This window comes from Camelus dromedarius, chromosome 2 (genome assembly GCF_036321535.1).
Source record: "Camelus dromedarius isolate mCamDro1 chromosome 2, mCamDro1.pat, whole genome shotgun sequence".
NCBI classification, from domain to species: Eukaryota; Metazoa; Chordata; class Mammalia; order Artiodactyla; family Camelidae; genus Camelus; species Camelus dromedarius.
Window position 1 is genome coordinate 47,342,047 of NC_087437.1, and position 12,686 is coordinate 47,354,732.

The following is a 12,686-nucleotide window of genomic DNA, read 5'->3' on the forward strand; positions in this document are numbered from 1 at the left end:
CTAATATTATCTAGACCATTTCATTAATTTATTGGCATTTTGAATATCCTTTCTGTAAAATGTCTGTTCAAGTCCCTTGTTGAGTTTCCTACTGGATTGTTTCTTCTTAATATTCATTGCAGGAATTCTTCAAATCTAGATGTGAACTTTTCTGGACCATTGTGTTGTAAATATCTTCTCCCAAAATGTAGCCTTTTCACTCTCTCAGTATCTGAATGGTGTGTTCAAATAAAAGGATTTTCTAATTTCAGTGCAACCAAATTCTGACAATATTTTTTCCTTTTCTTTTCTTTTATCTTTTCTGTGTGTGTGTGTGTGTGTGTGTGTGTGTGTGTGTGTGTGTTTGGTTGTCCTGTTTAAAAAGTCTTTACCTATCCAAAGGTCATGAAGTCATTCTCCCAAATGATCTTCTGTAAGTGTTATTGTTTCTTCTTTCAGGTTTAGAGTACAATCTGCCTGGAATTGATTTTTATGTAGAAGTCAAGCTTCTGGGTTTCTTTTTTATTCATACAAATAGCCATTTGCCCAAGTCCATTTATGAAAAGATGACCTTTTTTCACTGGTTTATTTTTATGAGCCCATTTTCCCCTCTATTTTCTTGGAAATTATGATTTGTTACTACTCTTTTGAGTGTTTAGTGATTACAGCATGCAATCCTGACTAATGAGGGACATTAAAACATTTTAACTCCATTTATTTTCTTCCCAATTTATATAGTATCAACATTTTTATTCTATATCTATTTAAGCACAGGTAGATATTACTATTTTTATCTATAGTAGATACTATCTATAGTAGTAGATGTATCCCTCTGATTTTCCATTTTCTTGTTCTTCATTCCTTTCTTTATCTTTGGCCTTCTATCTGGGATCATTTTTCTTCTTCCTGAAGAAAACTCTTTAATTATTTAGGGCAGTATCTGCTCTAAATAAATCTTTCAGCATTATTTGTCTGAAAATATTTTCTTTTCATTTTCATTCTCAAAAGATATGTTCACTGAGTATAAAATTCTAAGTTGGATGTTATTTTCTTTCTTACATTTTAGACATTCCATTGTCTTCTGGTGAGCATTGTTACTATTTGTAAGTCAGCTCTCAGTCTAATTACTACTTTTCTGAAGGTAATCTTGGTCTACTTTAAAGACTATTTTCTTTGGTTTTCTACAGTTGAACTATATTATGTGTCAAAGTATACGCTTATTTCTATTTAGCCTGATTAGTGTTCCCAGGGCCTCTCCTCTCTCCCTGTGCCTTGATGTTCTTTGTCAGTTTTAGAAGGTTCTCAATAATTTCCTCATCAAATATTGTCTCTGCTCTCGTTCTCTCCCCTTTCTCCCTTTTGGACTCCAATGGACCATATGTTAGGTATTCTCATTGTATCCCCTGTGTTTCTTCATCTCTCTTTTTTATTTCCTCCTTTTTTCTCTCTGAGCTTCAATCTAGACATTGACCTATCTTCAGATTTACAGTTCTTTCCTCAGCTCTGACAAATCTCTTGTTAAACTCATCCATTGAATTCTTAATTTCTCTTATTATATTTTTAATTTCTAGGCTTTTTGGGGGGTAATATTCTAATTCTTGTATTTTAAATTCTTCAAGATAAAAAGTAAAATTGTAGTTATTTGAAAGTTTATTTTGATGACTTCATTATCAGAAGCCCCTATGTGCCTATTCTAGTTTTTTTTTTTTTCTTCTTCTTCTTCTTTTCTTGGCTGTTTTCATGTTGTCTTGTAATGTCTGGTTATTTATTTATTTTTTTTATTAGATGTCAGACATCACATCTGAAAAAAAATATTTTAAAAAAACAATTTTAAGCCTAGGTTGATTTTATGATGTCATTTTTCCAAAAATTATTTCCATTTGCTTCTGCCAGGCCTCTAGGCACACCAGCCATTCATGATCACCTCATTCTGACTACATGAGTTAAGATATTCAAGTTTGAACTGAGGTCCCTGTGAGGATCAGTCTTCTTCATGTTGACCATTTCTCCTAGAACTCAACTCATAAGAGTCTCAACCCAAAGTGAATAGTGGTCATCAGGGCCCCCACCTGATAGCCCTTCATGATAATCCCTGCTTCTAGCTCTGCAAGGCTGTCAAAAGTTCCACCCAGCCTTCTAGGATCTCAGCCTCCTTCTAGAATTGACAGACACTCCCAGGAGAAAGGTAACACCAAACAGTAGGCTCCCCTTCCTAGCCCAGTAGTTCTTCACTCTCTGGATAGCTATCCTCTGCCTTTAATCAGAAATATATGCATTGAAAATACAGTTATCTCCATGTCAAAATGTCATTAAACCATGATCTTAATGTAGCATGAAAAATATGCAGGACATGCCTGGGGAAAAAAATGGAAATATTCTCTATCTTGACCTCTCCTTCCTGTTACTCTCCCCTAAGCTCACCAAAAGTAGTAGTCTTTCCCATAGTTACCAAAAAATGGGCATGGTTTTATTGAGATACATAAGGCACTACTGACAGTTTGATCTGAGGCAACAGGAAGCAAAAGGATATCAGTCAAGCTGTCTGCTTCTCTGTAGAAAGATATCCAAAAGAGTTTTATTTTTAAATTTTCATGTTCTCTTATGTATTCTTTTTCTTTAGTTTTTAAATTCAGTGACCAGCCTCTTGTCAACATTACAACTGAAGCTGCTTAAGCTGATAAGCTGGCATGCTCTCTTGTGAAGCATCTGGCTGACTAGCAGTCCCTGGGAGCTACAAGTAGGCTCAAGAGCCCCTGACTCTCCTGGCTGCAAGGCTGTCACTGAAATCACAAACAGTGACTGAGTATTAATTCACTGTGGTTGTTAAATTTCTCAATGCTGATCTCCTCTGAGAGTTTAAAACCTTGTTTACCCAGAGATTCCCCAAAAACATGCCCATCTGGTTTAAGAGTAGATTTTTAAAGAATTGTGGAAAATAAGAAAATATATCCATTTTCGCTATGTAGTATAATACCATATATTTGGTATTTTATATATAACTGTCATGAGGAAGACAGCTATTTGGGGCGAAGAATAACTTCTATAAATCAGCCAGTTATTTAGAACTCCAAACCAGCATCACACCCTCATTTTGTCACCAAGTCTGAAGCCTTCTGGGTTCCCCAAATCCAAGGGGTATACACATCTAGACTAGGATTTCTCAGCCTCAGGACTATTAACATTTGGGGCTGAATATTTCTTTATTGTCTGTGAGGGTAGTGGGGAGACCTGTTCTGTACATTGTGGGAGGTTTAGCAGCATCCCTGGCCTCCACTCACTAGATACCTAGCATCACCCTCCCTCCAAGTGTGGCAACTAAAAATGTCTCCAGACAATGGAAGAACCACTGCTTTAGATTTTGTTTAGCTTTTAGCTTGGATGCTGAGATTCTGGAATTCTAATCAAAGCTTGTAAGCATTGAGTTCCTCTGCACAGCGTTGGTGGGATAAGAAGAAAAGGGAAGAAAATAAATTGAAGCTGAGAATTTAAATGGGAAAACAAAGAGGGATCCACAATTACTAAGTGTTTACTATATACTCCATGCTCAGCACTACACTAAGAATTTTATAAAAATCATCACATTTCATCCTGAATAAATCCCTATTCCTAAAGTAATAATAGCCAAATTTTATCAAGAGTTTACAATGTGCCAGGCACTATATAGTACTAAATATTTTACATGAGCTCATTTGTTTAATTACAGCAGCAATCCCACATATTAGGTACCACTACTATCTCCACTTCACAATAATGAAGCTAAGCTCAGAAAATGAAATAATTTTCCCAGGGTCACACATTCACTAATTAGCTCTGAATTAAAATCTAAGTCTCTTTGCTTCTATCATGCTATCTCTTAAAAAGCAAAGCATTAGAGCATCCTCTTAAAAGAATAAGGAAAAATAGATTTAAAAAAACCTAAATTCTGTAAAATATTATCCTTCTGATGGTATATTTTAGTCAATATGTGATAACCTATGCTATTTCATTATATTCCAAGAGGTGCTTAGGATTAAGCAAAAGTCATGAACAAGGAATAGAACTATCCATAGGGATAGTCAAGATTGTATATTCAATACCAGCTTACACAGAGTGGATATTAAATAGAAATTCACCCTGAAAAGAGGGGGGAAATATTCCTGGAAATTTTGACCCATGACAGCCCCATAATTATCTAAATTTAGAGATATTTATTAGACATGTTCAGAAACTCCCTATGGACCATATATTCAGAAATGCTTCTGTGATTGACAAAATTTAGTCACTGCTCACTAAAACTGAATTCTGGCACAGCTAAGGGCACCTTTGTGCAGAAATGAAGGGAAGAATGTGCTCCCAAACAGCTTGCACTGAGCATCAAGAAGAAAAGCATGCAGAGGGAACCTGCTCCTTTCCGATTGCTGAGAAGGAGGACCACCATGAAGGGCAAGGTCAGATAAGATATCTGACTTACTCTCAGCCTAACTGGATACATAATGGACCTGACGGCTCCATGGTTTAAGCTATTGTGGTTATTGACTAATCCTGAGGCTCCACATGGCTTCTATTTCATTAGTGGATTTCCTAAGTCTTTTAAGCATCTCTTCTACTCCACATCAAGCAGAAATGCGACAATAAATGTGAAAGCTCTGGGAAACAGAAAAGGAAAATCTCTGGAGGGACCTGTATCTTAAAACTGCAGGAAACCACAGTGCAATAACAGAGTGTGAATACTGTTTTCCTCTCCTCTACCAAATATTTCAAATAGTCCCACTTGCCAAAATCAAGCAGATGCTCGAAGTACAAATTTTAAAAGTTTAAACTAAATTTTGTGGGATTCACTTTTTGAAAAGTGATGGTAAGGAGCAGGAAGTCTCAAAAGGGAATGAAAAAAAATCCCAATTTACTATCTCACCTCCTCTGTCCATGACTAATGTTCAAAGAACTCAAAAGTTCAGAATATAGTTGTGGGCCACAGTACTCCAAAGCTGCCAGCTGGGAATCTCTGCATCTTTGAAGCTAGGGATTGAGTCTTCTCCAGCACAGAACACAAAGCCTGGTTCATCATACATGCTTAATAAACATGTGCACAATATTCATTGTCTGAGGGCACCGAAAAAGTTCCATCTGACTCTGGAACCAAGAGTATTTATGTTTCACACAAGCAGTGTTTTTGTTTCTATGTCCTGGGCTTTGGAGACCAGTGTGCCCTAGCTACCACAGCGTTCTGAGAACAAATTTGTGGCCCACTTCTGTGAAGGGCAGAGTCTTTACTGAGAGCCTTTTCAGCCCTGTTCCTGGTCCCATTTCATTACCCCTACCCTTTTCCTACTTCTCTGTAACGATATATTTTAAACTACGGTGTTGATGCCTATATCCAGCACACAACCTGGCACATTATAGACACTCAATAAATATTGATTAGATTTCATTAAACTAACCTTTCTCTGAAATAAGACTCTGCCCTTTTTATAATAGAACAAGTGAAGAATAAACCCTTCCTCTGAGGTGATCCTGAGAATTGAGTTCCTCCCTACCACCAAAAGGAAAAGGAAGCTGACCAGTAAGGATGACCAGCCAAACACCCACCTCTCACTGCCCCCACTCCTCCCCACAGCTTTTATTTTCAAGGTGAAGGCTTGTCACTTTGCTTCACACATGCCTAGTGAAGCATTTCTAAGCAGAAGCCCTACAGGTACTTTCTTAAAACTTCTGTCTATCACAAGAATAAAAATAACTCTATTGATATGAAAGATTCTGGGAGGCTAGAAAAAGAAAATTTTCAGTTGCTTCTGAAAAATTGGAAAGAAGATGAAATTGCTGGATCTTCGTCATAAGGGAAAGGACAGCCAGGAGAAGGTGACGAGACCCAGGCTGTTTTCTCAACTGAGAGAAGAAAGGTCATGCTGCAGGGCCATCTCTGTGTTTTCAATACTAAAGAGAACTTAAGGGAGTGGAGAAAGCACAGAGGGTTATTAACTCAATTCAGGGTTAAGAAGAGAGATGCGAGTATAAGTCTTCCCCTGAATGGCTGCCTCAGAGTTTTGCTAGGTTTATATATTCATATGTTAGGCACAAAAGAAAGAATATAACACATAGCCACAGTAAAAAATAATATTAACATATTTTGAGGGTCTTGTGTATATAAAATTACTATTCACATGTTCCTTTGTGTTTTCTGTCATGCAGTCTAAAAGTAAATCTAGCCTGTAACTTCTACCAAAAAAAAGAATGATCTAAAAATGCTAGCATTTTTATCTTTTCAATCTATATTACATTTTTTCAATTAAGCATAGATCACTTACAAAAGTTTTCATTTGCTGAAATGAATTCTATGGGTTCTAAACCAATCATGTGAAATTATCCTCTAAACATGTGGTGAAATCATAAGATCACTAAATCTTGACCCAAATTTATACCAGCCTCAGAAACATACACATGGCTATAGTTTGAAACAGAAAACTAGAATCCTAATATATGATTCAGCATAATGTCAAATCTCTTTGGATACAAAAGCAAGAAACACATGATAACAGCCATCAAACAGGACAGTTTCTGTGAAAACTATATAATTTGGTCTCCTTAAAGAGACCAAAGTGGCAGTTGGTTAATGACTTTAGAAGATCATAAGGACAAATGTGATATTCCAATAGGAAAATAAGTTAAAGAAAATTTATTGAGGTTTTATGCATATTCATCATTTAATCCTCACACAACCCTGCCAGGAAGGCTCTATTAGCCCCATTATATAGATAAAGAAGTTGATTCTGAGGAGCCAAGTAACTTGCTTACAGAAACACAGTAACACGGTAACCAGACCTCTTATGTGTTGAAAGGCAGTGGGTGGCAAGGTTAGAGAAAGCTAAAAACACAAGGGCAGAGGAAAGTTTTCTCCACTAGTAACATGGAGTTGCACTTACTTCTAAGTGCAACTGGCCCTCAGGACCCAAGTCCGATCATGTATGGGACATGTCTCATCTGGTCAGTCTAAACATAAATATTTGAGACCCTGATGGCTTAAAACTTTAATAAGCAGTTTCTGTATTACAACCTTGCTAGATGGTTTCAAAAGTAATTCATATCTCATTTTATTTGGGAGAATCTTATATAGTGATAAAATTTTTGTCATTGGCTGCTAACTGTTTCCTAAAAAAAAATTTTTTAAAGCCAAATAAATTCATAAGAGCATAAAAGAAAAAAATTCCATTTTAATGGACTGCCATTTTTATTGAGATCATTTCAATAACTTAGTACTATTAGCCACTGAAACTACTACTATAAGCTATCTTGGCACCAAAATATAAAGAAGCCTGATGCATTCATACTCTAAATTGGCTCTTTCTGAATTCAACCACAAATGGCTTGTCTTTAAAATTTTTTTAATGTTTTTGAAGCAAAGCATTGAAAAAAATTATAGACATGATCTGGGCAGCTTTGAAGAAGGAAAAATATAAAGATATTCCCTTACTGCTTTAAACTCTTTTGATCCAGAAGGCATCCAGTTGGTAGAAAATTTGCTTCAAGGCAGTCATAGGCCAATTTTCGTACTAAGTTTCTTCATATTTCACTGAGAAATTCAGCTTTCTTGGAAATACTTTCAGATGCTTGATGCTGGGCTAGTACCAGCTCTCTGCAGTGCTCACACTTATGAGTATACTCACACTTATTCCTAGCTGATTAAATTTGAAGGTGTCAACCAGCCCTTGTATGAAAACATTAAGACTTGTTTATGATAAATGTCAACATGTTCATCCTCCATTCTTAACTAACTGAAGACTCTTCCTGCTGTCTACAGACAAATAATCCAATGATTACAGCACAGTGAACAATGCAAGGTGCCAGTACACCCACTAATAAAGTCAGGGGAAAGAGTCATTCAAATATACTCCATTAGTAAAATTCATTCCATTTCTTTTATATTTTCTTCTTGTGAAATCTACAAGTCTAAATTGGTTCTGGAATTCCAGAATCCTACCCCAAAGCTCCCATAAATGTACCTCAAATTTCACCAACAGCCCACCTCATTGTTTGTCTGCTTACTGTTGTGTGAGTTGTGTACAGTACAATCTTAGGTGTACCAATCACATTGTAAAAAGTCATAGATGTAAATATTTATATCACAACTTATAAACTGGTAATACAAAATATGTGGGGTTTTTCCATAAAAGCAGTGTATTACTACAACTTTTCAACAGAAAATAATTATATTTTGAAGAGGGGGCATAGTTTTCTAATTCACATTAAAATCCTATATAGATTAGCAGTGATCTTATTACAAACCAATTTAATTCAAATAGAGCTGTTAAATTAATTATTTGATAATGTGTATAACAAGGGACAGATTTTTTTTCCCATTGGGAAGCACTCTACCATAAACAGGGGAAAGAGTAAACCAAGGACTGGCACATCTCACAGAGAAGTGACTTAAATCACTTTTTTCTTAACTTTTTAAAAGGTTAGATTCATTGTTATATCAGTTTTGTCACTGCTCATTTACAGACCAAAGAAGAGAGTAACAGAGATTTCATGTCCTTAGAGACTGCTTTTTAAATCAAGAAAAATGTATTTTTAAAAAATCCCTAAATAATAAAAAGAAAAACTACAAACTTCTTTAATTCCATCTGTATCCAGAGGAGAGAGAGAGAAGGAGAAAGAGCAGGAAGAGGGAACAGAGGGGAAAATATAACAGAGGGGTGAGGGCTGGGAGGGAGGGCAGGGAAGAAAAAGAGAGATGCAAAGAAAGAAGTCAAAGGATATAAGTACGTAGAAAAAAGAAAAAAGGAAAGATATATAGAAAAGATATATAGAAGATATATAGAAGAAAGATAAGAGGTGAAAAGATCAAAGGAAAGATATTGTAATTCTCAGATGGGTGCCAATTTAAGAGTAAACTAACTGAATTGATTTTGCCTTATTTTTCCTTGCTTTATGGAAAAAGCTACCTTGTCATGCTAACTAGGCATGAACCATTTATCACAGCTCTTTAACTATTCAATATCCCTACACCTTCCAAGATTCTTTTTTAGCAACTCGGGGATACCTGTTTTCTTGACTACAGTATCAAGTTGACCAAGATGATTTGGATGAAAAAAAATTAAGCCAAGTCAAAAAGATGAGTAAACTACTTCCCCTGAGAGAACTGGTAGCTTCTAATATTACATGGACAGCTGTGGATAGACAAAGACAGAAAGGTTGACACTCTGATTCCACGGAAAAGTATGTTCTACAGGGAATAATTAACACTCACCATGCTTTGCTATGGCAGAAAGAATCCAGTGAAGTTATCCGATTTTAATCAATATTTAAGCTGCATGAGCGAGCTAGCAAAGTACATCTTGACCGGGTACCTAAAAACATTGTTTTTATCAGTGTATGAGTTCTTAGGGTTTTAGGAGGCACTAGTTTGAATATGAAAAGAATAGCCATCAAGGTTATCTTATAGATCATTAAGTTGGCCTCAATACCCCATCCCCTCCTAGTAACACACACACACACACACAGTATCTTCTGGTGACAGTTTATCTCATTTTCCACAGTGCTCCTATATACCTAAGTGCGGAAAAAATTTCGAAGAATCCATGTCCCTGGTGAATGTTGTCATGGAAAACTTCAGGAAGTACCAACACTTCTCCTGCTATTCTGACCCGGAAGGAAACCAGAAGAGTGTCATTCTAACCAAACTCTACAGTTCCAATGTGGTGTTCCATTCACTCTTTTGGCCAACATGTATGATGGCTGGGGGCGTGGCAATCGTTGCCATGGTGAAACTCACACAGTATCTCTCCCTGCTCTGTGAGAGGATCCAGCGGATCAATAGATAAAAGCAAAATGGATGAGATCATTTTCTTTAAAGCTCAAATACTGTTTTCTTTCATTCTTCACCAAAGAACCTTAAGTTTGTAATGTGCAGTCTGTTATGAGTTCCTTAATATATTCTTATATGTAGAGCAATAATGCAAAAGCTGTTCTATATGCAAACATGATGTCTTTATTATTCAGGAGAAGAAATAATTGGGGTTTTTTGTTGGTTGGGTTTTTTTCATAATCTTGGTTCGATGCCAGAACTAATACTTCCTTCTCTCCTTCAGCCAAAATCGGGCTCAGTTATTCATTTGCCAAGCTTCCTAGAGGAATACAGACAATATCAATGTGAAAAGGTCTGTGCTCAGAATTGTCAGATCTCTTGAAGGTATTTCTGCAATATTTTTCATCATTCATTGTTTACTAAAGCTGCAGCCAAAAATATTTTTTCTTTTCTTGCTCTAAACTGAGCCCTGTAGCAAGTGAAGGGACCAGATTTCCTAACTAAAACACGTTATGCATTTTCCTTATATTTCTACCCTATCACTGTAAAGAAGGGGGAAAACCCAGCCAGCTATTTTTCTTTTACTACTTTCTACTCATAACTTTAGATTTTTTAACTGATTTCAAAAAATAAGCTGTTTTCATTAACCAGTTCAGTAATCTCTTCCTGTGATTTAAATAGAAAATGAACAGAGCCCTTTTCCATGTAAGACCTTGCTACTGTGTGAGGAGATGACATTTACCAGGAGTTTCATTACCTGTAAACTGACAATGTTGAATAGATGCTCATTACAATCCAGGAAAGTCTACATTACTAAGGTATTTGTGTGAAAATCTTTATTCCATTTCAACTGAACCATTAGATGGTAAAATTAAGATCCTACTTGCTGGTCAAGACTGGTGGACTGATTTCAATGGGTAAACCTATTGTGGCAAATTAACACATTGGAACATTGCTCTTTGGGAATTTATGTTTAAATTAATGAGTGTGTAGTCTCTCTTTCTGACAAGTGTTCCCCATTGGGATTTTAAAGCTATATGCACAGAATATTTGTCTCCTCTACATGTTTTACTTTTCTATTTACAGTTCCCTTTTTTGTTGCTAGATTTTATATACATCTTTTTTTCCTAACACACAGTTTAACTGAATAACAGATTTAAAGGAAGCCTTTGTTCACATTGCCATTCACTTGTGGTGTTTGGGGTGGGGAGGGGAGGAATGAGGGATTGGTTTTAAACAAAAACATTCCATCTTTTATTTAACATCAATATCAGAAGAAGAAGATAAACATCTATCTTTCTCATCTATATTTAAGTACCTTTTTATACTGTAGTATCAAGGTTTTCTAGGCATTGCAAAATTTTACAAGTCATATTTGTGGAATGAATGGTGAAACTAATTTGATGAAGTAGAAAGTATTCTGCAATACTGTAATTCATAGCTTGAATTTTCAAAAGCAAATAAATCCATAGGGTATAATCAGGACTTCAAATGTGTAATTTAAATTTTTTTTTAAATCCATTACATCAGCAAGATTTGAATACCTCTTGCATTCTCAGCTGACAAGCCCATGGCAGTCCAAAGACATACGATTCACTGTTTTTAAAGTTATTTAAAGAGATTATAAAGAAAATTCCCTTTTAATTACTCAAATACATATAAGCAATATTATGAATATTTAGAAAATATGATAGAAAACTTGATTCCTACTCCATCTGAAAAACATAATTCTGAAGATGATAGAGAGATCTTTGTGACTATGAAAGATAAAAATTTATAATCTTTAATGTTCCTTGGGCTTCCCTTTAAGTGATCTATGGGTGAAACACATGCAAGTAAAATTACTAGATAATTTATTTTTTATTTTTTATTTTCCTCTGGAATTTTAATTAAAAATTCCCTACTGATGAACCAGATAAAAATGTAGAAACCTCAAAATAACAACACAGAAAAGGAGTTAACTAGTGACTTCTTGAATTCCAATAAGCAACAACCTCTTAAAGTAATTTAAATGTATACACAATTAGATACTCATTATTAAAGGAGAAAGAACTGGGACTAATAATGTTTTAAATGCTTTGCATGTGTTAACTAACTTAATATTTATAACAACCCTATTACAGGGAGCACTATTATTATTCCATCCTACAGATGACAATGTTGAAGCTCAGATATTAAGTAACCTCCCCAAGCTTACACAGATACTAAGATGGCAGAGAGCTGAGAAAATACCCAACCTATAGCTTTCCCACTGTGGTAACCACTTCCATGACTTTGGGATCTTTTAGATAACACTGAGGGATGCTGAGGTTTGGAAGGGAAGGAGGACTGAACAGATAATTTTTAAGTTGAATCTGTTCCACTCTTTTACATTTGCAGCAACTGTAAGGAATAATACAAAGTATACAACACTGACTTCTCTCTTAAGAATGAGTTTGTAATCTACTAGAAGGACCAAAATAAGGCACAAGAAAAAATAGAAAACAGATCTCTAATTCACACTGGTGTGGATAATATCTACAAAGTGTTGATGTGAAGCCTAATCAGGATGTATATGTTAAATGCCTAGTAATATATGTAGTATATAATAGATGTTTACCAAATGGCAATTAATACTATTAATAGTAAAATGTAGAAGTCATATTAATAGTAGTAGTATAACCACTAGTAGTATATGGTTTCTTGGAGCTAGAATAACTTAAAATGCCATTGTGCCCAAAACTCACACCAATGCATCCTTCTAATCCTTAGCAGGGATCATCTAGACAGGGATAGTTACTACTTGAATCCTACCAGTAATGGCATAGGTTATCAGTTAATAAGACAATGTTAAAAATTTTCCTGATAATTTGAAATCTGACTCCCTATAATACCTACTCACTAAATCCACACAAAACCAGATCAATATTCTTATTACTTACTTACT

At 35.4% G+C, this 12,686-nt stretch overlaps 1 protein-coding gene across 5 annotated transcripts in view; it reads left to right on the plus strand.

The window, feature by feature from the left end:
• KCNMB2 (potassium calcium-activated channel subfamily M regulatory beta subunit 2) overlaps positions 1 to 11,245 on the plus strand; it is a 230,469-nt gene extending 219,224 nt beyond the window's left edge. For all 5 annotated transcript variants that reach the window (XM_064492901.1, XM_064492902.1, XM_064492906.1 and 2 more), the window contains one exon: positions 9,492 to 11,245. In XM_064492901.1, the coding sequence (XP_064348971.1) occupies positions 9,492 to 9,776 (285 nt within the window). In that variant the 3' untranslated portion in view covers positions 9,777 to 11,245. The remainder of the gene's footprint in view (positions 1 to 9,491) is intronic.
• The last annotated feature ends 1,441 nt before the right edge of the window (positions 11,246 to 12,686 follow it).